Raw genomic sequence first — 23,394 nt, 5'->3', positions numbered from 1 at the left:
CGGAATATCCTTAACCCCGAAAAAAGAACTTCAAGTCGAGTCCAAAGCTGTGCAAAAGCTCTCGATGGGGAGGAAGCTGCGACAAACAAAGTTAGATCGTGAAATACTTAACCCAGAGATCTTGCCTGATACGAGCATTGCTTATATGGTCTGTAGCTCCGAATGGGAAATCCTTGCACACTCTCAGAACTCTCGCAAGACTCTCATGCTATCACAAACTTCCTCGACTCAGAGTCATACAAGAAATCCCACACTTGGGACACAAGTTCTAGGCCAAATAGCTGCAAGCTATCAAGGCCTTCAGAGATGCTCATGTCTTTAGTATCAAATCAACCAGAAGGGAGACATTCCTGGCGTTGGTTGCAAGCCAAGTCACACAGGTAGAGGTAGAGAATCAAGGAAAGAGAGAGTGGTATCGAAGAGCCTAGTAATCACTAAAGAACACACTTTTAAACACGAAGTGAGAACCGAAAGTACAGACTTATATACTAGCTATGCAGTCTTTAACTCCATGATCTTCCGCCTTAACTGAAAGATGCCCGCGCAAGACGTCATTGGGTATCCTCGCGCCGCCTGTCCGCTCCAAAGTAATCCCCCTCAATCTCCCCTCCCATCGGCCAGAACCTCTCTGGCAGATCACAAGTCTTGAGAATTTCCACTAATGATTGGATTGGTAGCATACTTCTGATTGTCGATCTGCCCTTGTAAGTGATTTCTGAGTGATCAAACCAGTCATTTCCATATAATGTTTAACTTAGAATTCTAATGAGAGCTGAGAAACTATGACTCAAGTCTCGGGGTGAAGCATTGTTCCTTTATCAACTTCAATTAACTTTTAAAATACTTTACAAAGATTGTTATGTAGATTACTCTTCTTCACATTCTCGTACAGTATTAAGCAGCCAAGACTCCACAAACAAATGAACATTTGAATCATCCACAAGACCTAGCATGCCTTCCTCCTCTTTGTCGGATGAAGAGGAATATCTGGTTTCACCTTTTCCAAGTTCACGTAGGCACTAGTCACCACTAACTTAAGATGGTGGGGAAAATCTTGGATTAGCTTGGCAGCCTTAGCGTCTTTCGGATTCTTGATTGTCTTCGTGCCATGACGAAATAGCTTCTCAAAATCCAACATATCGTTTGCCTCTCTAAAGGTCCTGTCAGATGTTTTCATTTGTGCCGCACAAATAACCAGCTCCTCATCCCCGTCTTTATCATCCACCAAGTTGAGGAAGAACCATATATCTGGTCCAGCATTTGCATTGTCAGCTGTGGAGAAGAAGGTCTAGGAGAAACCATGTCGATTCTGCACGCTCTCAATCCAGTCTAGAAGCCTGAAGTCTTCAGATTCTAGAGGCGTCTTTAAATCCAAGGCGGGCCTAATTAGATGAGTTTTCTTTTCATAGATCTTCGGGACTGCCGTGTTCCACAAAGAGAAGAAGTGTGAAAGGCAAATGCCATCGAGTCGTTGAGTGATCATTTCTGGAACCGAGACTTCATCCCCCTACTCTTATTGCAGGAAGATTGTTCCTTATAAAATTGCCACAGCGCCATTAAAACAAGTGGTTCCCAGATCTCCACCTTCCATGACTTGTCTCCATCAACAACAATACCGTCCTCCCCATCCTGAATCCATTGGACTCGTTTCCCATATTCTCCCACCCTGGCCAATCCAAATTCTATAAGTGACAAAGTGGGGTTGATCACAACCATCTTCCCGCGCCCGAAAAACATGTTCATCACCGCACTTTGTACTAAAGCTTTTGCTGCCTCTGCCTCGCTGCTGGGGACTCCTGCAAAGAAGCTGTATATATCATCCAAGACTGTCCTGTTTATGCTGAACAGAATGCGTCGCCGATCCACCACACTCGAGGCCACTACACCCCTCTTTGTGCCTAACTCCGTGTCAACTCTGATGCCAATGGATTCGCCATGATACAATTCTCCAAAGCAGTAGCAAATGTCCGATGCCTCCCTCGAAACAAGAGCTGCAGCCTCTGGAAGTCCAGGATGCTACAATCGTCCAGTACACGAGCAGCAAACTGCTGCAACGCCTGAGAATCCCGAAATCCTCCCAGATTAGTGATGTTAACAGAACAAAACTATCAACCGACCAGGGAGATAGGAAGCTCAAAGTTTACCTTGGCCAAGTGAGTGGCCACACGAAGAAGTGACCTTCCCCTCCCAGCAAAGTATACAGTGTTACCGAAGCAGCGAACTTGTCCAGCATCGATTGGTTGAGTCCACTTCCTGATGTAAATCGGTCAGTTAGGTACTTCATCGTCCAATATGAGAGGACCACTCCATGTGTAGCAGTCCCCATGCTCACATTCAGCGCTTCTAGCTCTGCAACCGTGGTTGCCAACTCCAGGATTCTCCCTGTTAAATACGACCACGGGTCATGTTCAGGGTACCTGAGATGCTGATGCACCACTTGGTTGAAGAGGAACGTCAAGTTATCGGTTCCAGACTTGTCATGGATGAAGACCTCACCAGCCTTCAGCACCAGTAGCTTCATCCGCCACCCCCGTGAGAAACACACGGGGCTGCTGCACTGCAATCTCGTACAGACACATCACAAACAATCACAACGTCCAGTGCAGCTTTCCAGATAGTCTCAAGAATCTTGTGACGCACTGAACAGCTGGTCTAGCCCTTCCCACAGAAGACTGGGCTGCCTGTGACCAAGATGGGGAAGACAACAAATAGGGAATTTGGTGAGAGCATATTTCTCCTTGAAATCATCTTGAGTAGGCATCTCAGCTCGTTTCTCCATCACCCTGGTCCAGAATGTAGACAAAATATCTTCCACCAGACCCGTAGTTATAGGTGTAGCATGAAGACTGAAAACTGCAGCAGAAGCAGGATCAACCAAGAAGCAAATCAGGCCGACACAGAGAAGAAAAAAAAAATGATTTACCAATTTGTCTGAGCAGGAGAAAGCTTTTCTTCCCACAGCTGCTCCTCTTTCCTCTGCAGATACTTCTTCTGATCAGGATCTTGCTCGCTCTCCAATTTGTGTTCCACTTCCTCGATTTCAGTTTTTAGGTTAGGGTAGGGAGAACCCAAAGGAAACTTTAAGATTTTTCTTAATCTATTCTTAAGATCACTGAAATCTGCGTCGGTCAAAGGCCTCCCTGGCAATGTGTTACTGGCACACTTGCTATGTACGTGTCATTATCAGCTTAACTATTTGTTTGATATCCTACCTACATTGATCCATTTCCACACAAGGCGCTTCAAGGGGTAAGGCGAGATATGAGTTCGAGGGGCAAGGCACTCTCCCACTTTTTTTGCAGGAAATTTATAGAATCTAACAATGTTTTCCTGGCTTTCCTAGAATGTCCTGAAGAAAACAAGGTTGGGGTGGAGTAAGGGTCGAGTCCTTGCGGGTAGCCTGTGTCCAAACTTTCAAGTGTGGGTTCAAATGGGAAAATTACCACTACCACTAGAACTTGAGTTGCGCGTACTATCTTGGGTCCCAGCTGAGGATGTAGCGAGGTTGCAACTTGTGTGCAAGGATTGGGGTCGCCTTCTCCATGACCCAACATTTAGAGCGCTATGGGAACGACAGAACGGCACAAGTTATTTCTTGTTACATGTAAAACGTCACGCGAGGGACAGCCTAGAAGTGCAATTTCGCTACTGCAAATATGATTCATCAGAAGACAGGGTTTGCTTGCAACAGGTACCTCCTTCATTACGGTCTTGGTTTGCACCAGATGGTTCAGAGCCTCTCTTGGCTGGAGGGGGCCTCATTTTGTGCTGGTTTCCAAAGGTGTCGGGTTCAAGCGGACTTGTCGACAGCACCAACAGGGAGTCCCATTTTCTAGTTGGGAACCCGCTGACACAAGAATGGGTAAAGATTCCCGGAGTTGAAGTTCCTCTGTATTATAGCAAGCGAATGCTGACTACATATTTCGATGAGGGTCAAATGTTCTTCAGGTACAAAAGCGTTGTCATTACCAGTTTCCGACATGGCTAATCGACTCATTTCGTTTCTTCGTTCAGGATTTGGCTTGAGCCATATTCGTTTGACTCTAAAGTCGGCATATGGACAGTTCCTCGTGCCGGGGTCTTCGAAATGTGCTCGTACAACAGCGTATGCATCAAAGGGGTGCATTATGCTCTTGCACGACTTCATCAATATGCCGCACTTGTGCTGCTGGAAGTTGATTTTGCAGACATTAGCCGCTCGAAATGGGCGTATGCATGGGACTTATCCGAACTTGAGGGGACATACGAAGATGTGTACATGCTGGAAGTTGGACCTGGTGAGATTGGTATATTTACACAAAAGATGGAGTGGATGGAGTATACAACGGTTATGGTGCTGGATAGGCAGCAGAACGATGATGGAGATTCAGAGTGGACATGGAAAACAGTGTCGACCTCACCTGAAGAAGACTTTGAAACGGGACCAGGCATAATCCAGACTTCTGAATGCCAGACGCATGGGAAGGATACCTTCTGCGTTGCGGAGAAAGGGATTGTGAGATTCGATTCTCAAAACTTGACATGGGAATGGGTTGAGAAGGGGCAGCACTTGGAAAGAGTTATGGAGAAACTGCTCCTTTTGGAACCCAACTTGGCAGCTGTGCCTAATCTCAATGTGCCTAGCTTGGACTTGAAGTCAGCTTGTGCCAGCCGGTTTCGAAAGGTGTGCTATGTGGGTCATCCTGTGGAACACGAATTCTCAGGTGAGTGTTTTTCTATTAACATGTTCGTATTGATATTGGTGGACACTGACTTTCAGACTTGAAAGCTCTCTGGAAGCCAGGCTTGTCATGGCGAGAGATTGGAGAAGTAGCAATTGATTGGAAAGAAGGTGGTAAGTACAACATCTTGTTTTCTAGAGAAGCCTAGTTTGGTTTATATAGTGATCTACGTGATGCAGTATTACCACTTGAAGCAACAGTTTAAAGTACCTTGGTCAACAAAATTTTAAAAAATTGTATGATAAAAATTGCAAACCCTAAACGTCTGATGGTATATGCTTAAAAAGTTCGGCAGAGGTAACTGAATATTCAACTGAAACAAAATCCAGAACGGAATATCCCCGATCTAGCCTTGTTGCATTGGCTGTTCTTCCACGACGTCCGGGGCGGACGCTTGTGATTCCGGGGGGTAGTACTGATAGTGTAGCTCACTCACATCGTCACCGGAGATCTTCTTCCAGCCTTGGGGACCAATGTGATAAACTGGAAGCAAAGCAGGCTCAGAGCGATGAAAAGCGAAAGAAAAAAAGCTTACCGCTCGCAACTCCTCCGCTGGCTCCATCTCTAAACGTCGCGTGATAGATCGCTCGTCTTCCCAGCTCCACGGCTTCCTCGACGCTCATCTCGAACTTATACCTGAGATTGGAACACAGTGAAACCCGAAGAACTCGGAAGAAGGATTCTTACCCGCTGTCGAGAATGCCGTAAGCGTAAGTAGACCCAGAGCCAACGGAGAAAAGAGTTCCTTTCGTTCTTCCACCTTCGCTATCAACGTAAAAGAGCGCGGGGCCCTGGATCAAATCACGAGACGTGAGAAGAAAACTTGGGAATGGCGAGATGGAAACAAGAAAAGATAACAGCCCATACCGTTTCGTCCCAGCCAGCGATCATGGTTCCCATGGACAGACCCATGCCACGGTAGGAGTAGAGGGTGTTTGCCAAGAGCTTGGAAGCACCGGCAACAGAAATCCTCCTCTTGTTCGCAAGCTCGTGAAGCCGGCACTGTGATTCAAACGAACAGAGTGTCAAAATCGTGGAGGAAGAAGGAGCGAAGACAAACTTACCCGCGTTCCGAGATTTCTCTGCCAGAACTGACAATCGGCCGCACCCCCAGCCATGGTTCCCAGGAGATATGGATTGATTTCCAGAATTTTCTTCACCGACTGGGATGCTGCGAGAGATCACTCGATCACAAGTAGAGACAAACACGAAGAAACACTTACAGATATATTGTCCCATGCTAGCTCGAGAGTCGGCAGCGACGATAATCCCTCCCTGGAACTCAAACGCCAGCGTCGTGGTTCCGTGCGCTGGCTTCAGCAAATCCACGGCAGCTTTCTGGAATCCATCCAGCTGCGCAAACAAAATCCCCAGACTAAGATCATCACAGGAAATACTCGAGGAGCGACTTACATCGGCGACCTTCGGGAGAGGAAAGGAGCACTGTGGCTCCCAATGCGCTGCTGGATCCGAGTAGGAGTGCTGGCGCAGAGAAGCTGGCTCCAAACCGCTGAAATCGAGCGCCATCGCCATCGCCCTAGCTCAAGAACCCTAAAAAGGAAGAGAAGAAATGTATCCCCCTGTCTATGTGGGCAAGGAGAAATTGCCCAGTGGAGATTTGAGGAATCACCTTCGCGACGAGGAATGGAATGCCCTGATCGATGGCGCGGCCAGCCGATCGCAGCTGCGCAGCGTATGGGCACACGTCAAGAAGATCCAAGCTACGAATTTGCCGATGAGCGTCTATCTCTCGAATCTCCTCCTCCGAGCGTTTGGCCGCCGCGCAGGGATCAAGGATGCCCTCCTCGTTTTCGATGCCATGGTCGTCAAGAGCTGCTACTCGTGGATTCTTGTTCTCGCCGCGATCTCTCTCGATCGATGCTGTGGGAGTTGCAAGGGCATTGCTTTAGATCACGGCAAGAGATTCGTTAGCGAGCACAGGGCGGCTGGAGGGCAGATTTCTTGGAACACAAAGCTCGCTGCGATCTCCCAGGGCGGGGATTTCTCCCTCGCGAAGAATTTCTTCCACGCGATGCCTTGCCGGGACGAGATTTCGTGGCGCTCGACCGTCGCCGCCGCCGCGCACAGCGGCGATTTGGACGAGGTAGCGCAGATCTTCGAAAGAATGCCGATGAGAGATTCCTTCTCGTGGAACGCGATGGTCGCAGCATTTGCCCAGAACGGGCATTTGCACGACGTATTGCTAGTCTTCTCCCAAATGCCATGGCGGGAAGTTCTAGCGTGGAATTTGATCCTCGCGGTTCTCTTCCGGAAGGGCGAGTGGAGGAATGCGCTGCGCCACTATCGATTGATGGTGCTGGAGGGCGTGGAGCCGGACGAGCTTACGTTCGTGACGCTCTTGGTAGGATCGAGCTTTCTCGACTATGGCCATCTTATCTTCTCGTGGATGATCATGGATCATGGCATCCAACCAGTTCGCCTCCACTACACTTCCATCGTCTATCTCTTGCGGAAGAACCATCGCCCAGCAGAGGCAAGGGTGTTCCGAGCTGGGATCTCGATCGAGCAAGACAACCTCTGGGCGAAAATCCTGGTAAGTTTCTCCAGCTTTGTGATCTTATTCATGTTCATGTCAATGAATGAATTGTTATTTCTCTCGTGAGAGGTTCTAACTTGGTGTGATCGTCACTGCTGTCCAGGCGCGTAAAAACCGAGCTCCATCAGTATCGCGGCAATCTCCTCCGGATGTTGCTTTGGATCCCGGGCGGTGGAAGGAGAGACTTTTGCTTTGGAACTCGAGACATTCGTAGAGTTCCGCGATGACGATGCTGCTTCGGCAACTTGGCCGTGATGGAGGAGCTCCAGCTTCTTCTGGAGTTCCTGGAGCTGGCTCGAGAACTCCCCCACCGTGAGACCGTATGGCTGGACCTTCTCGAGCTTGCGGAGCTTGAGGAGGACTCCGAGGACGGAGCTTTGGCCGGCCAAGGTGCTGGAGATGCCCGCTACTGCCTGTAGGATGATCGTTTCATTAGCAAGGAAGTGGAAAGTCTGCAAGTTTTGTCACCTTTTTAGCGTCGGCTCCTTGCAACTGTGAGAGGCCGGCGACCGAGAGGCTGGATGCCAGGGGTGCTGTAACAGATGCAGCGAGCAGGAAGTTCGTGCTGGTGTTGTAAGCATCGAATGCCGGGTCGAGGTCCTTTCCGAAAGCAGCGTTCATGATCTTGGTGAAGACTCCCTTGCCAGCGTCAATTTGAGGCTTTCCAGCGGCGTCCTTGAGCAATCCTTGCAAGACGCTGCCAAAAACAAGCCAGAGAAATGATCAAGAAGAACAGAACGAAAAAAGATTGGAGAAGTCGGAAGCACAGAGCCTACCTGATGTGCGACTTAAGCTGCGATTGGAACTCCGACGTCAACATCTTCACGGACGGATCCTTGAAGCGTGCAGCTCGAGAGTACTGATCGGACAAGAGCAACTCGGCGCTGAGAATCTCAGCAAGTATCCTCGCGTCTGTCACCTTCGTGCTTGCTGGTAGCTTACCGCAGTCGTCACAAGGAGGATACTCGCATTTCTCGCATGGAGGCGGCTCTGTTGGTGGCGAGCTGCAATCGTCGCAAGATGGTGGCGGATACTCGGCGCTCTCGTTGCAAGGAGATGGCGCCGGCGGTGGTGGCGTATGACAATCCTTGGGAGGAGGAGGAGGAGGATACTCCGGTGGTGTTGGCGTGTGACACTCGCAAGGAGGTGGAGGATACTCCGGTGCTGTTGGCGCATGGTGATCCTCGCAAGGCGGAGGTGGATACTCCTGCATTGGTGGGGGCTTACTATCGCAAGGTGGTGGCGATGGCGGTGGATAAGCTGGCGACGGTGGTGGTGGACAAACTGGTGACGTTGGTGGTGGATAAACTGGCGACGGTGTTGACGTTGGTGGTGGTGACGCTGGTGGCGATGGAGGTGGCGGGCAAGAAGACGGTGGCGATGGAGACGAGTAACCATCCGATGGTGGTGACGCTGGTGGTGGGTAAACTGGCGGCGATGGAGGCGGCGGGTAAGAAGACGGTGGCGATGGAGACGAGTAAACTGGTGGCGATGGCGGTGGCGATGGAGACGAGTAACCATCCGATGGTGGTGGGTAAACTGGCGGCGATGGAGGCGGCGGGTAAGAAGACGGTGGCGATGGAGACGAGTAACCATCTGGTGGTGGTGACGCTGGTGGTGGATAAACTGGCGGTGATGGAGGCGGCGGGCAAGAAGACGGTGGCGATGGAGACGAGTAACCATCCGGTGGTGGTGACGCTGGTGGTGGATAAACTGGCGACGCTGGTGGCGACGGAGGCGGCGGGCAAGAAGTTTGCGGTGGCGATGGAGACGAGTAACCATCCGGTGGCGGGGACGAGTAGACGTAAGTAACAGGAGGCGGTGGCGATGGATACTGCAGCACAATGTTCTTGATGGGGCGAGCTTCCAGCCATGAGCACCACCATAGCTGGAGAACCAGCAAGATCATCCACCAAGTAGCCATTGAGCGATGGATCAGCGAAGAACTGCGATCCAAACAAGCACAAAAGAAGAATTTATAGTCTTGAGGATTGCCAACGTACTTGTCATGCAGCTCGCGATGGTCTACTCGGAGTTGTCACATTCCCAACTTAGGACACAATCTCCAGTCAAAGCCCAGTCAAGCGTCAACGGCCACTGGAAGTCAACTCCCCCATGGAAGAAGAAGCTGTGTTGTGTCGTGAATGATCGTCCATGGATGGATGAAACTATCGCCCCCAAGAACTCTCGATGGCTTCGTCCGGCTCCTAAGATCTTGCATCGAGGACCGCAATCTCGATCGAGGGCGGCTCGTCCACGACTGGATCATTGCAAGCCACCAGCATCGCGAGAGCCTCCTCCTCGCGAACCAGCTGATTGGAATGTATGCCAAGTGTGGGAGCTTGCAAGAGGCGATCGACGTCTTCAACTGCCTCAAAATCCCCGATGTTGTGTCCTGGAACTCGCTGATGACGGCATTTGCCAGGAACCGGCAACCACACCGAGCGCTTGAGCTCTTCCGGGAGATGCCCCGCAAGGATTTGGTGTCCTGGAACATTACCATCCAGGTGTTCGTGGAAGAATATATGATCCAGGAGGCCGAGCATGCGATGGATCTCGTGCCACAGCACAGCGTTGTCGCGTGGAACTCGATGATTTCCACATATGCCCAGAGGGGGCAGTTTCAAGAGTCTTGGGATCTCTTCCATCACCCGGCGTTGGAGAGAGATCGGCTGTCCTGGAACACAATGCTGGTGGCGCTTTTGGCGTCCGGAGAAATCGAGAAGGCCAGCGGCGTCTTCTCGAGGATGCCAATGCGAGAGATCCTCTCCTGGAATGCGATGATCGCTGCTTACGGACGGATTGATGCCGGTGCTGCCAAGAACATCTTCGATCAGGCGCTGGAGAGGGATATCATCGCTTGGAACACGCTGCTCCGGGTGTGTGCTCGATTCGGCCTCCTTGACAGCGCTAGGGAGGCCATGGAAAAGATGCCCCTCTGGGACCCCGTCTCCTGCACGACGATCCTTGCGGCACACACGCAGAGGGGGGTTCTTGCCGACGCCAAGAAGATCTTCGATGCCGTGCCGAGAAATCTCTTCTCCTGGAATGCGATGCTCGCCTGCTACCTCCAGAATCGCGAGGTCGGGGCCGCCATGGGGATTCTTGCCGAAATGCCGGAGAAGGATGTGATCACCTGGAACACGATGATCGCCGGCCTTGCGGTGAACGGGCACCTCGCCGACGCCAAGGCGATCTTCGATTCCATGGCGAGCCGCGACGCGACGAGCTGGGGATCGATCGTGGCGGCGCTCGCGGAGGACGAATCGTCGATCGAGGAAGCCCTAGCGGCATACCGGCGGATGCCGCAGCACGACCTTTGTTCTTGGAACGCGCTCATCGCGAAGGATATTGCCGCCGCGAGGGGAATATTCGACGGCGCCAAAGAGAGAAACGTTGTGACGTGGACGTCTCTGATCGTCGCCACCTGTCGCGTGGCGGACGGCATCGGTGGCGCCGAGGATATCCTTGAGAGAATGCCCGCCTGGGACGTTGTGTGCTTGAATGTGATGATCGGAGCTCACAGCCAGTGTGGGAATTTCGACAGGGCGAAAGAGATCTTCGATGGATTGCCCGAGAGGAGCCTGCATTCCTGGAACGCGATGCTCCAGATCGCAAGCGTGGAAGAGGAACAGGGCGATTGCTACTGCGAGGGAACGAGAGAGATTTTCTTCGATCGAATGCCCGCTAGAGATGTTGTGTCGTGGACGATCCTCCTCGCGGCATTTGCCCAGCAATCTCTCCTCGCGGAAGCAAAGAGGGCTTTCGATCTGGCGCCCCAGCGAAGCTTGATCACCTGGAATGTGATGCTCGGGATCTATGCATCTGCTAGCGCCATCGATCCAGCGAAAGAGATCTTCCAATTTATGCCGGAGAGAGATATCGTCTCGCAAAACTCCATCGTTGCAGCATTTGCCCTGAGTGGGCAAATCGATGAATCCCTCCAGTTCCTCGAGAGAATGCCGCAGCACAACGCCGGATCGTGGAACTCGCTGCTGCTGGGCTGCGCCCATCATGGCGTCCTCGACCGATCCAAGCAGTTCTTCGCCAGGGTCCCAAACAAGAACATCGTCTCCTGGAACGCGCTCCTGGATGCCTGCGCGCGAAACGGGCAGGGCGAACTCGCGATCGAGATGCTGCGCGAGCTCTGCCTGGATGGATCATCGCTGCCGGATGGGATCTCCTTCACGCACGTCTTGGCCGCGTGCACACACATCGGATCTCTGGAGATTAGCCGGAGTTTCTTTGTGTCTCTCGCGCAGGACTATGGATTGATCGCCGACAAAGAACACTGTTGCTCCATGGTGGACGTCCTCTGTCGATCCGGGCAGCTTGGATTCGCGGAGGAGCTCATAAACTCGGTGCCACTCCTTGGATCCGACAATGTCGCGCTGGGAAGCTTGCTCGCTGCTTGCCACACTCACCACGATCTGGAGCGAGCGTATAGGGCGCTTCCTGGCGATCACACGAGCTCGTCACACTACGTGATTCTTTCCAATATCTTGACAAGCATTTGAGAAAACCATTGTGTGTGTGCGTGTTCTTGGTCGATCCAAGTTCCAGCGCGCAATGCTTGCTCTATGATCGCTGGGCGATGGCTGCTACAAGCATTCAGGGAAGCTCTTGCCAGCGCCGGCGCGCCCAAGAGCATCGAAGGCCAGTACGCCAATCTCCTGCGCCAATGCCGAGATCTCGGCGAGGCAAAGCGTCTCCACTGCTGGATCCGAGAGCGCGGCCACGGATCCAGCACCTACGTCTCCAACATGATCGTCCAAATGTATGGCAAGTGTGGCAGCGTCGACGACGCATGGATCGTCTTCTCCTCGATCCAAGCTCGCAACGTTTTCTCCTGGAACATGATCATCGCAGCATTTGCCCAGAACGGGCATCCGGAGCGCTCTGTGGCGCTCTTCTGGCGGATGATCCGCGAGGAGCCGGGCATCATCCCCACCAGGATCACATTCCTCCATGCGCTAGAGAAGCTCAAGAACCTCGCGGAGGGGAGGAAGATCCACGAGCTCGCAATTACCGTGGGGTTGGAGAGCGATCCAGCTGTGGGCACAGCGATCGTCACCATGTATGGGAAATCCAGGAGCCTCGCTGATGCCAAGCGTGTGTTTGATCAATTGAAGCGCAGGGATGTCGTGGCATGGACAGCGCTCATCACTGCCTACACCCAGAACGGGCATTGCGAAGAGGCGCTGGATCTCTACAGCTCGATGGATCCGGATGGTGTGGCTCCAAATCAGTACACCTTCACGATCGTGATCGATGCGTGCGCGGAGCTGGGGCGGCTGGACGTGGGCATCGCGATCCACGCAAGGATCACTGCCGCTGGGCTGGAATCCTGGATCGAGGTCGCGAATTCGCTGATCAATCTCTATGGGAACTGCAAGAGATTGCGCGATGCCGAGAGGATCTTCCAGAGAATGCCCAGGAGGAGCTCTGTTTCGTGGAACTCTATGATCGCAGCGTATGCTCACAATGGGCACCCAGGAGATGCGATCGATCTCTACAAGAGAATGCGCGGCGATGGATCCGTGAAGCTCGATCCAGTGACATTCGTGAATGTTCTTGGCGCTTGCTATAGCCAGGAAGATCTGGCGGCTGGGCGATCGATCCATCGCGACGCCATAGCTCGCGGGCTGGGATCTCATCTAGTGCTCGCCTCTGCAGCTGTGAGCATGTATGGGCGCTGTGGCAGCGTCGAGGAATCCATGGCGACGTTCGAGAGAATGGAGATCAAGGACGGTGTGGCGTGGAGTGCTGTGATCGCAGCTCTTGCCCAGAACGGAGAATCGAGCAGCGCTCTCCATTTCTATCGCCGGATGATCTGGAGCTCCAGCGCGAGGCCCAACGAGGCGACGTTCATCAGTGTTCTTGAGGCGTGCTCCTTCGCCGACGAGGGGATCAAGATCCACCAGCACATCGTCGACAGTGGGATCGTCCACTCCACCATGATCTCCACCGCGATCTTCAACATGTATGCCAAGTGTGGCCGCCTCGATCGCGCGCGAGAGATTTTCTCCTCCATGAGGGCGTCTCGCGGATCGTTCCAGAGCGCCAACGATGTTTCTTGGATGAACATGATCTCGGCACTCGCCAGGCACGGATCGATCGACGAAGCGCTGGAGCTCTTCCGAGAGATGCGATTGGAGGGCGGCAAACCCAGCGAGATCGTGTTTATCAGCATCCTCCACGGGTGTAGCCACTCCGGGACGATGGAGCAGGGATTGGGGCATTTTCTTGCGATGATCCAAGATCATGGGCTTGCTCCGCGAGTGGAGCACTATGGGTGCTTGATCGATCTCCTTGGGCGAGGCGGGCATCTGGATCTGGCGCAGGACCTAGTGGATCAGATGCCGTTTGAGCCGGATGCCAGAGCGTGGTCGAATTTCTTGGGATCTTGCCGGCTGCATTCTGATCGCGATCGAGCCGAGGCCGCGGCGATCCGGGTGTTTGAGCTAGAGCCGGAGAAAGCCGCGATCTATGTGTCCTTGTCCGGGATGTGCTTCGCAGAGGAAGACGAAGACCCCTAAATTTTTAGAGAAGGAAGAACCCTAAATTTTTAAAACCAAATTTAAATTCAAACTTTCAAACTTTCGCGGGAATACATAGAAGATCATCGTCCTCTCTAGCGGATCATCGTCCTCTCTAGCGCCTGTCCGTCTTTCCTGTAGATCTCTTCCCAGCAAACAAATGCTTAGGCCGGAGATTGACGATGGTTCGATCGGCTTCTCCCTTCCTCGCGAACTTGTTCCTCTTCTTCATCGCCTTCTTGCCCAGCGCCAATGCCTGCTGCTTCTGTGCCGAGTCCTTGAATCCCTCGCCTGGAACGACTTCCATCGACGCGCGAGACTGCGATCTCGTCCTGGACTTCATCCTCAACTTCTTGCTCTTTGGCTGATCCACGTCCATAGCATCCGCCCCGTCCTCCTCGTCATACCCGAGTGATCGATCCCGCTTTCTTCCGCGAGACTTGCTTCGAGCTCTCGCCGCTGCTGCCGATGGATCGATCCCCAGGTTTGATAGGTGGCGCTCCATCCTGGAAACCGTGAATCTCTTGTCCTTGTCGTGCTTCCTGGGAACCATTGGACGGCTATCGGCAGTGGTCTTCTTCAGCCTGTGCTCCTCCCGGATGTTCCTTCTCGCGAGGCGAATCGCCGCTAGCGCCTCCTGTTCCTCCGGACTGAGCTTGCGGAACTCGTCGTCGTCCATGTCCTCTTCCTCGCTCTCTCCCTCCTGCCGCTGGTGCTCCTCGCGATCCAGCTCGTCCAACCTCTTGAGAATGTCCGTGTCGATGAAGTCCGCGATGTTGTGACCGTCTGCTATCTCCGGTACCACGTCCTCCTTCCAGCTCTCGTCCGCGAGAATGTAGCGCCTTCTCAAGTTGGCGGAGTAAACTCCAGCGCCACCGTTCTCGTTCTCCAGATCCTTCTCGAGTCGTCTCGGGGCCCTCGGCGGCGCTGCTGCTCGAGCTTCCAACACCCCAGCTGGAATCACCGGCGGTCTCTCTCTGGTGTCCCTGGGACGAGGCATCGCGACGTGGATCCTGTTCCTCACGTCCTCGAGCTTCTTCGACTTCATCTTCCCCTCCACACGGTGCTGGAGCAGCTTCTCGCACGCAGTGTTCTTCACGTTGATCACGCCTTCCTCCGTGAGGGTGCTCATCGTGAGAAGGCAGTCGTCGTCCTCCACCATCATCTCGCTAGCAATTCCCCCCGAGCACTTGGACGCCTCCTTCTTCATCTCCATGATCAGCTGGCGATCCTCCTCCGGCAGCGACTCCAGCGACTGGAGATCGATCTTGCTGCACACAACGAGCAGCGGCTTGTTGTCAAACAAAGGCCGGATGCTGTTGAAGAGCGCTGCCTGCTGGGCGATGGAGTAGCCGCAAGAACCCGAGACGTCGACGAAGAACAGCACCGCAGCTCGGATGTGAGCCAGAGCAGTGATACTCAGCATCTCAATCGTGTTCCTGTCCTCGAGCGGGTGATCCAAGATCCCCGGAGTGTCAATCACTTGCCAGCGGAGGTACTTGTAGTCCGTGTGACCAACAAAGAGTGACTTTGTGGTGAAGGCGTAAGGCTGGACATCAACGTCGGCTCGAGTGATCTTGTTGATGAAGGAGCTCTTACCAACGTTTGGATAGCCGCAGATGAGGATGGTTCTCGTGTTTGGATCGATCGATGGAAGCCTCGCCATATGCTGCCTGACCTGTTCCAAGTACGCTAGACTCGGCCCGACCCTCTTCATGAGCGTACACATTCTTCCCAGCGCGGCCTTCTTGAGCTGCTTGCAACGATAGAGCGAATCGCCATACTTGAGGAGCTTCACGTAGTCCTTGCAGATCTTCTCTACCAGTCGCTTCGCAGTGCGCAATTGCCCAAGCGCGAGCTTGTAGTGATCCCTGTCGTAGAGCACATTCATCAAATCCCCGTAGAAGGGATGGATGTCGTCCAGCTGCGGGAACTCGTCGATGATCGTGCCCAGCTTCTCATCGAATGTGGCCTGCGTGTACTTTACCTTGCGCATGTAGAACTGGCGGATGCGATTGATCGCATAGCTCTTGTGGATCACCGTCGGCGTCTGGCGCTGCGTCCGGGAGAGGACAATGTCGACGAAATCCTTGCCTGTCGGCACCACGGTGATGCGCTTGAGATTGTAGTGCACCATCGCGCCCGATCGATCGAGCGCCGCCGCGCTCCTGAAGAACCCTAAAAACTAAAACCCTGGCACTTTTGCCCGCTTGCCCTAATTTCGGGGCCAGCGTGGACCGTCGGATTTGCGCGGCAACGATGAACACGTGGGATATTATCAATTCCAGGGTTTTCGTTGATCGAGCTTGGAGCGCCATAGCCAGGGCTTAGATCTAGCTAGAAGGCGATTCGATCGCCATGGATCTCACGCAAATGGATGCCAGGACGCTGTCGCTGCTGATGGCGGGGGGATGCGCGATGCTGGCGATGCATTTCACATTCAAGCTTGTGTCGGAGCATCTCTTCTACTGGAAGAACCCTAAGGAGCAGAAGGCGATCCTCATCATCGTCCTCATGGCGCCGCTCTATGCCATCGATTCTTTCTTCGGCCTTGTCCAGATCACAGGCAGCGAGGCGCTCTTCACGTTCTTGGATGCGATCAAGGAGTGCTACGAGGCACTGGTAAGTACTTCCTGATGGATCGATCCAAGAAAGATCTAAAGAATCCTCTGTCCAGGTGATCGCGAAATTCTTGAGCCTCATGTATAGCTACATGGGGATCTCGATGAGCAACAATGTGATTCCCGACGAGATCAAGGGCCGGAAAATTCACAATTCTTTTCCAATGACGCTGTTCTTGGTATGTTCGCCTTCTCTGGTGCTTTGGAGACTCTTGATAGTATTTCTTTTCTTTCCTTCCTTAGCCTCACGAAGTTCCGCTCAACCAACACACTCTTAAGCTTCTCAAATCCTGGACATGGCAATTCGTGATCATTCGTCCGGTGCTATCCATCCTCATGATCTCGCTCCAACTTCTCGGCATGTACGAGGGGCCGATCACTTGGATCATCTCGCTCGTCCTCAACTCCTCGGTCACACTGGCAATGTATTCGCTGATCCAATTCTACCATCTCTTCGCCAAGGAGTTGGCTTCTCACAAGCCTCTCGCGAAGTTCCTGTGCATCAAGGGAGTGGTCTTTTTCTCCTTCTGGCAGGTAATCCATTTCTTCTCTCTCACTCCCGCAGAGCTGATCTTACTTGTTTCGTTCTTTCTCTCAGGGCATTGTCATGCAAATTCTCGCATCCGCAGGCGTGATCCAGAGGCAAAAGAAACTCAACGTCAACCAGATCGAGGAAGCGTACCAAAATCTCTTGGTTTGCTTGGAAATGGTGGCCTTCGCGGCGATCCAGCAGTACGCTTTCAGTGCCGAGGAGTACGCGGGAGAAGCCCAAGCCAAGCTCAAGGCAGCAGCAGCCGAAAAGAAAGACGATTGATCGAAAGAAGCTCTCACGAAGAACTTGCGAAGATCACGCGAAGGACACACGAGATATGCTACTTACGTGTAAGTTTGTATTTTCTTGCAGCTATTCATCGACGAATCTAATTTGAATGGTAGCGGGAATATACCATCTTCACACAAGGAAGAACCCTAATGGTCTCCTGGCAGTGAAGCAATGTCGTTGTCCCGCGTGTGATTGCGAAAGTGTCGAGAGCGGCATGGGATCGTGCTGCTACTGCGATCCTCCTCGTGCTGGGAATCGGCATCTCTTGATGGTGGAGAAGGCGAGGAGGCAGAGGTACTGTATTGCTTCTTCTTCGTCTTAGGGTTCTTCCCCATTTCTTTCCCCTCGCAGCCATGGTGTTGTGGATATTTGGCTACGGATCTCTCATCTGGAAGGCCGGATTCAACTATGACGAGCGAGTCGTGGGATTCATCAAGGGGTACAGGCGCGTGTTCCATCAAGGCGAGCTTTGCATTGCGCGAGAATGCGCAAATTCCCGACAATGCCGCTAACCACTAGCATTGCAGGGAGCACGGATCATCGGGGGACGCCGGAGAATCCTGGAAGGACGGCCACTCTGGAAGCGCACGATGGAGGGATTTGTGTAAGATTGGATCCTCCTTTTATTCGTTTTATCTTTGGTTCTTTGATAAACAATCTTATGCATTGTGTGTTGTTTGATCAGTGGGGTGCTGCTTATCGTGTTTCCGGTCACGACAACGAGCAGCTAGTGCTCTCCGTGAGTGGTTTCTTTTTTCTTCCTTTGTTTTTGGCGCTCTGTTCTCAGTAGTGATTGGAAACTATCTCAGTACTTGGATTTGCGTGAGAAGCAGTACGACCGGAAGGTTTTTGTTGATCTTTACACGGTAAGCTAGACTTTGTTTCCACCGGGCTTTGGTTTTCATCTTTTCTTTTGTAGGAATCCTCTTCTGAGCCCGCGATCACTGATGTTCTTGTGTAAGCTCTCGTTTCCAATTGACGTGGTACTTGACAACGAGCCTTGGTTGCAACAGATACATCGCATCTCCGGACAAGAAAAAGAATCCGAATTATTTGGGCCCCGCTGACATGAAGGACATGGCATTGTACGTTTTGCGATTTTCTTGTCTCGACCTGATTGATCTCTGTGATTTTTGTGGCAGGCAAATAGCGACTTGCGTCGGTCCGTCTGGTCCTAACTACGAGTACATTTTCAGGTTGGAAGAAGCTCTGCTGGAAATAGGTGAGCAAATATCAAATCAGAAACATTTTGTCAAATCGGGCATCTTTCGTGCACAGGTGCTCTGGATGACGAACTCGCCAAACTTTCTTGCGAAGTGCGCAAGACTCTACAGTCTGAGGACACAACGTACCCGTTGTAAGCCCGTATGGGCGCATTCTTATTCATCTGTTTTGAGATGGATTAACCACCAGACATCAACGAAGTTGACTTGTTCTGTAGTCTTTTCTTTCTCATGGCTTCTACTTTGGACTGCTCCTCCCACAGGCCGACGCTCCCGTAGATATTTGCCATCAGCGCGTACACGGAGTCCTGCTCCTCATTCAGCTTCAACAGGTTCTCAAACGCTTCTTTGCCTATTCTCACATTCTTCCACTTTTGACAGGCACCGAGAATCGTCAGCCATGTCAAACTATCGGCCTTGAAAGGCATTGTTCTCGCAACGTCTACGGCAGCTTCCAGTTGGTTAGCCCGTCCAAAGAGGTCCACCATGCAAACGTAGTGTTCCATTCTGGGGGTGACACCATACTTGGATACCATCAACTGGAAGAGTCTCGAGCCTTCATCAACCTTCCCGGCGTGGCTACAGGCTGAAATGAGATAGACGAAGGTCACGCCGTTTGGGCGTAATCCTTCTTCCTGGAGTCTGTCAAAGAGATGGAGTTCCTGGTTGGTGTCGCCAAGTCGACTATAGCCGGCCATGAGAGAGTGCCAAGTTACCAGACTGGTGTCCGGGAGAGAATCAAAGACGAGGTGGGCGTTGGTTATGCTGCCACACCGTCCGTAGACTTCAACCAGGCAGTTAACCAGGAACAGGTCGCCCTCGAATCCAGATCTCGAGATGCAAGCATGGATTTCTCGGACAGTCTCTACAGGCGCCAGGATCGCACAGGCCTTGAGTGCAGCCGCAAAGGCTCGGGGATCGGGTGCTTGAATTCGAACGAGAAGTTGCAAAGCCAGCTCTGGCCGGTTGTTTTCAGCACATGCCAGCATCAGGGAGGTCAGGGATATCACGTCAACTTCTTCATTGTAAGAAATCGGCTCGAAGACTTTCCAGGCCTCCATCAGGCTCCCACATTTGGAGTACATGTTTACCAAGCTGCTGGCGACGAACTTCTCCGTATCACAGCCCGCGGCAACAGCTCTCGAGTGAACTTCGACACCTCGGCTAAGAGCCACGGGCTTGAGGACTTGTCCATCGACTCCTTTGACAGCAGCTTCCTTTTCGGCCAAGTTGCTACATGCCTTCAAAGCAGCAGCGTAAGTCAGAGCATCCGGTTTTTGACAGCCCTCGGCTTCCATGACTCGAAACAGGTCCAAAGCCAGCGCCTCCTCGTCATTCTCAGCGTATCCGAGAATCACAGCGTTCCAGGAGACTACAGTTCGGACTGGCATCCTGTGAAAGAAGACCATCGAAGCATCAGCCAGGCTCCCACATTTGAAGTACACGTCCACCAGCGTGTTAGCGACGAAGGGGTCTGAATCAAAGCCAGTCTTTGCGGCGTGTGCGTGAATGAGCATACCTCTCTGGAGAGTCGTCGTCTTCACAGGTTTGCCTTCTAGCTGCTGCTGCTGCTTCGTCTCGACTACTTCCATAGATGCAAGGTCAGCACAGGCTTTGAGAGCGGCGACGTAAGTCAGTTGATTTGGTGCACAGGTGACGTCTTCGGCAGCTAGCATCCGTTGGAACAGTTTCACAGCGAGCTCGGGCTCTCTGCTTTCAGCGTAGCTGAGGACCATGGCCGTCCAGATCGTCGGATCTCTCCTCGTCTTGGTCCTCTCGAAGAGCCTCCGAGCATCTACAACGCTTCCAAGTTTGGCATACAGATCGATCAACGAGCTCGCAACGTGGACATGCAAGTCAAGGCCACATCTCTCGGCTTGCCAGTGGATTTCTACAACTTTGTCGAACAGGAACTTGCTACTACCGGCGGAGTGTTTCCTCGTCAATCCCAGGCAGGCCTTGAGAGCGGCCGCAAAGCTCAGAGCATCTGCAGTGACGCCGGAGGCTTGCATCCTGGAAAAGATTTTCAAGGCCAGCTCTTCTTCGCCATTGTCCGCATGTCCGAGCACGAGGGCAGTCCAGGAAACAACGTCGGGACAAGCCATTTCCTGGAAAACAGCTCGGGCATTCTCCAAGCTTCCACACTTGGAGTACATGTCCACCAGAGTATTGGCGACGAACTTGTCCGAGACGAAGCCGAGCTTGGCAGCTCGAGAGTGGACATCCATGCCTTTGCCGAGAGACTGGAGCTTCACCAATCTTCCATCGACAAGGCGACTGTGCTCCTTCTCGGCCAGACAGGCACAGGCTTTGAGAGCAGCGACGAAGACTCGGGCATCCAGGCAAGGAGCTGCGTCTCCTTGCGCTAGCAGGCACTCGAAGAGCTTGAGGCCGAGCTCTCCATCGCCTCGGTCGACATAGCCGAGGATGAGAGACGTCCAGGACGCAGCAGTCCGGAAGATCATCCGGCCAAACACTGCTCGAGCTTCTTCCAAGCTCCCGGATTTGGCATACATGCTCACGAGCGTGTTGGCTACATACTTGTTGGTGGAATCATCCCCGGCTTCTCGTGAGGCGTCGTCGTGGATCTTCGTGCCGGTTTGGAGATCGCCCAAGAGACCGCATGCTTGAAGTGCGGCGACCACTAAGGAAATGCGTACCTTCTTTGGGTGCTTGGCGAAGAACTTGGGATTGCCGTGGAAGACCCACTCAGCCCGCGTCTGTAGCTTGGACAAGCGCTTACAAGTCATTCATATCTTTATTATGTTAAAACCTTATAGCAATGGCAATGGTAAATCAATGAAAGGAACTGGGCCTGGTGCTGCTATTGGTGGTGCTGGTGGCATTGGTGCTAGTGGTGTGGTTGTGTTGGTAAAAGTGTCTAGTGGTGGTGGTGGTGAAAGTGAAGGTGATAGTGGTGTAACTGGTGGACGAAGTGTTTTTGGAGGTGGTGGCGGTGTGTCGGTGAAAGTGAAGGTGCAAATAGTGGTGGTGGTGGTGTGGGTGAAAGTGAAGGTGATAGTGGTGCTGGTGCTGGTGTAACTGGTGGGGTGGTGGCAGTGGTGTTTTTGGTGGTGGTATAGGTGAAAGTGAAGGTGCCAATTGTGGTGGCGCTTCAAGTAGTGGTGCTAGTGGTGGTGGATGAGTTTTTGGTAGAGGTGATGGCAGTGTTCTTGGTGGTGTGTTGGTGGTGGTGATCACTTTTTGGAGTAAAATAATAATGTTCAGAAGATCAAAGTGGAAAGCTATGTTTATTGTACCAGTTGTGGTTCACTCTCTCATAATGGGTCTTTTTGGGTAAGAAAAAATTATCTCACCTTTTAGGTCTTTTTGGGTAAGAAAAAATTATCTCATCCTAAGCTAAATCTTGTTTGTCCAGAAGACAGTGATTCATCATTTACAAATAGTAGAAGGTTCTTTGATATCTTGGAATTAATAAAGATGCAGAATGAGTGTGGATGGGAGTAGAAGGCCCTATTACTCTGGGACTGTACCTTCTTAACAAACATGAATGAGGGTTCAGTGGCCACTCCAACAATGGAAACAACAGGTACACAGTGTAGTGGTATCACAAAACTTCTGAATAGAATTAAGTAGAAAATTTTCATACTTACATGATAATATGAGGTAAAAGATTGTCCTTATATAATAAATATCTTGCACTGCATTTAGTCAAACATTAAGGTAAAACTAAAAAGTTTCTAGATGAATAACATTTTTTTTAAAACCCAGTGATCTTCTAAATATTTTGTTTCATTTTTTATATATTGTCCTAATTTATTTCCAACATAAAAAATTTACTTTTGTTATTTTTATTTTACTTCCATCATGCCTATAATTTGTAGTTTGCTATTTCAGTGTTAATATTATAATAAACAGAACTGATCACTCAAACCTTTAACCTTTAACCTTTGTGTTTTACTGGTAGAATATTCTTAGAATACTTTACAAGTCGATAATCTTTTTTTATTTTGTTAGATTGGTTATGAACTTATGAGGTGCTGGGCCTGGTGCTGATGTTGGTAATTGTGCTGATGCTAGTGGTGGCGGTGTTCACGGGTTCCTTCTAGCTGCTGCTTCGTCTTGACTACTTCCATAGATGCAAGGTCAGCACAGCCTTTGAGAGCAGTGATGCAAGTCAAAGTGATTTGGTGCACAGGTGACGTCTTTGGCAGCTAGCATTCATTCGAACAGTTTCACAGCGAGCTCGGGCTCTCTGCTTTCAACGTAGCTGAGGACCATGGCCGTCCAGATCGCTGGATCTCTCTGCGTCTTGGTCCTCTCGAAGAGCCTCTGAGCATTTATAAGGCTTCCAAGTTTGGCATACAGATTGATCAACGAGCTCCCAACGTGGAAATACGCCAGTGGCCTGCCTGGGATTGACGAGGAAACACTCTGCTGGTAGTAGCAAGTTCCTGCTCGACAAAGTCGCAGAAATCCACTGCCAGGCCGAGAGATCTGGTCTTGACTTGCGCAAAGCTCAGAGCATCTGCAGTGACGCTTGAGGCTTGCCTCCTGGAAAAAAATTTTCAAGGCCAGCTCTTCTTCGACATTGTCCACATGGCCGAGCACGAGGGCAGTCCAGGAAACAACGCTGGGGCAAGCCATTTTCCTGGAAAACAGCTCCGCAAAAGCCATAGCTTGGGCAAGCGCTTATAAATCATACATGTCTTTATTATGTTAAAACTGATTACTTGAGTGGATGATGATGGTGTGAGAGCAATAAGGATCAAAGAAGGGATCTGGGCCTGGTGGTGCTAAAATTGGTCCGCTGGTGGCTGAATTGGAGGTGATAGTGGTGCCAGTGCTAGCGTAGTTGGTGGAGGTGTTCTTCTTGGCAGTGGTGGTAGTGGTGTTTTAAGTGGTGGTGTTAGTGTAATTGGCAATTTCCCCAGTACAACGCAGAGTAA

General features: G+C 51.8%; 11 protein-coding genes across 12 annotated transcripts in view; 5 read left to right on the top strand and 6 right to left on the bottom strand.

Moving 5' to 3' along the window:
- Positions 1–1,507: 1,507 nt before the first annotated feature.
- LOC9636978 lies at positions 1,508–3,035 on the bottom strand. The gene is made up of 3 exons (XM_024677817.1): positions 2,924–3,035; positions 2,145–2,853; positions 1,508–2,057 (listed from the first exon to the last, which is right to left on the bottom strand). Exons 2-3 carry the CDS (start codon positions 2,519–2,521, stop codon positions 1,910–1,912), a joined length of 525 nt encoding a protein of 174 aa, XP_024533585.1. The 5' UTR covers positions 2,522–2,853; positions 2,924–3,035; the 3' UTR covers positions 1,508–1,909.
- Positions 3,036–3,215: 180 nt separating this feature from the next.
- LOC9651727 lies at positions 3,216–5,007 on the top strand. Its single transcript, XM_024678017.1, has 5 exons — positions 3,216–3,249; positions 3,344–3,948; positions 4,015–4,703; positions 4,760–4,834; positions 4,884–5,007. The coding sequence occupies exons 2-5, from the start codon at positions 3,431–3,433 to the stop codon at positions 4,949–4,951; spliced, it is 1,350 nt and encodes a 449-aa protein (XP_024533785.1). The 5' UTR covers positions 3,216–3,249; positions 3,344–3,430; the 3' UTR covers positions 4,952–5,007.
- On the bottom strand, positions 4,946–6,272 carry LOC9651726 (proteasome subunit beta type-5-B). The gene is made up of 7 exons (XM_002972596.2): positions 6,135–6,272; positions 5,945–6,074; positions 5,786–5,892; positions 5,589–5,723; positions 5,409–5,512; positions 5,257–5,357; positions 4,946–5,204 (listed from the first exon to the last, which is right to left on the bottom strand). Exons 1-7 carry the CDS (start codon positions 6,252–6,254, stop codon positions 5,068–5,070), a joined length of 834 nt encoding a protein of 277 aa, XP_002972642.1. The 5' UTR covers positions 6,255–6,272; the 3' UTR covers positions 4,946–5,067.
- Positions 6,273–7,351: 1,079 nt separating this feature from the next.
- On the bottom strand, positions 7,352–9,234 carry LOC9636977 (formin-like protein 20). The gene is made up of 3 exons (XM_002972595.2): positions 8,055–9,234; positions 7,747–7,975; positions 7,352–7,691 (listed from the first exon to the last, which is right to left on the bottom strand). Exons 1-3 carry the CDS (start codon positions 9,200–9,202, stop codon positions 7,368–7,370), a joined length of 1,701 nt encoding a protein of 566 aa, XP_002972641.1. The 5' UTR covers positions 9,203–9,234; the 3' UTR covers positions 7,352–7,367.
- Positions 9,235–9,743: 509 nt separating this feature from the next.
- Positions 9,744–11,795, top strand: LOC112347254 (pentatricopeptide repeat-containing protein At4g02750-like). The gene has a single exon (XM_024677873.1). It carries the CDS (start codon positions 9,744–9,746, stop codon positions 11,793–11,795), a length of 2,052 nt encoding a protein of 683 aa, XP_024533641.1.
- On the top strand, positions 11,762–13,889 carry LOC9651725 (pentatricopeptide repeat-containing protein At1g15510, chloroplastic). The gene has a single exon (XM_002972819.2). The coding sequence runs from the start codon at positions 11,859–11,861 to the stop codon at positions 13,815–13,817; it is 1,959 nt and encodes a 652-aa protein (XP_002972865.2). The 5' UTR covers positions 11,762–11,858; the 3' UTR covers positions 13,818–13,889.
- LOC9636976 (nucleolar GTP-binding protein 1) lies at positions 13,844–16,007 on the bottom strand. The gene has a single exon (XM_024678016.1). The coding sequence runs from the start codon at positions 15,952–15,954 to the stop codon at positions 13,933–13,935; it is 2,022 nt and encodes a 673-aa protein (XP_024533784.1). The 5' UTR covers positions 15,955–16,007; the 3' UTR covers positions 13,844–13,932.
- Positions 16,008–16,085: 78 nt separating this feature from the next.
- On the top strand, positions 16,086–17,382 carry LOC9636975 (transmembrane protein 184A). The gene is made up of 4 exons (XM_002972818.2): positions 16,086–16,439; positions 16,495–16,617; positions 16,682–16,972; positions 17,037–17,382. Exons 1-4 carry the CDS (start codon positions 16,176–16,178, stop codon positions 17,250–17,252), a joined length of 894 nt encoding a protein of 297 aa, XP_002972864.1. The 5' UTR covers positions 16,086–16,175; the 3' UTR covers positions 17,253–17,382.
- A 48-nt stretch (positions 17,383–17,430) lies between these two features.
- On the top strand, positions 17,431–18,714 carry LOC9637750 (gamma-glutamylcyclotransferase 2-3). Of its 2 annotated transcripts, XM_024678019.1 has the most exons (9): positions 17,431–17,555; positions 17,613–17,723; positions 17,789–17,865; positions 17,947–18,000; positions 18,071–18,127; positions 18,181–18,218; positions 18,275–18,346; positions 18,404–18,483; positions 18,540–18,714. In XM_024678019.1, the coding sequence occupies exons 2-9, from the start codon at positions 17,615–17,617 to the stop codon at positions 18,620–18,622; spliced, it is 570 nt and encodes a 189-aa protein (XP_024533787.1). In that variant the 5' UTR covers positions 17,431–17,555; positions 17,613–17,614; the 3' UTR covers positions 18,623–18,714. The 2 variants fall into 2 exon arrangements, with proteins under 2 accessions (XP_024533787.1, XP_024533786.1); XM_024678018.1 differs by lacking the exon at positions 17,431–17,555 and having other exon boundaries at positions 17,567–17,723.
- LOC112347253 (putative pentatricopeptide repeat-containing protein At3g01580) lies at positions 18,664–21,234 on the bottom strand. The gene has a single exon (XM_024677872.1). The coding sequence runs from the start codon at positions 21,232–21,234 to the stop codon at positions 18,664–18,666; it is 2,571 nt and encodes an 856-aa protein (XP_024533640.1).
- A 1,432-nt stretch (positions 21,235–22,666) lies between these two features.
- The window catches only part of LOC112347252 (formin-like protein 7), a 2,016-nt gene continuing 1,288 nt past the window's right edge, over positions 22,667–23,394 (bottom strand). The window contains exon 3 of the mRNA XM_024677871.1: positions 22,667–23,107. Coding sequence (XP_024533639.1) covers positions 22,667–23,107 — 441 coding nt within the window. The remainder of the gene's footprint in view (positions 23,108–23,394) is intronic.

This window comes from Selaginella moellendorffii, unplaced genomic scaffold (assembly GCF_000143415.4).
Source record: "Selaginella moellendorffii unplaced genomic scaffold, v1.0 SELMOscaffold_20, whole genome shotgun sequence".
Taxonomy (NCBI): domain Eukaryota; kingdom Viridiplantae; phylum Streptophyta; class Lycopodiopsida; order Selaginellales; family Selaginellaceae; genus Selaginella; species Selaginella moellendorffii.
This window is presented reverse-complemented; position numbering and strand designations above follow the sequence as displayed.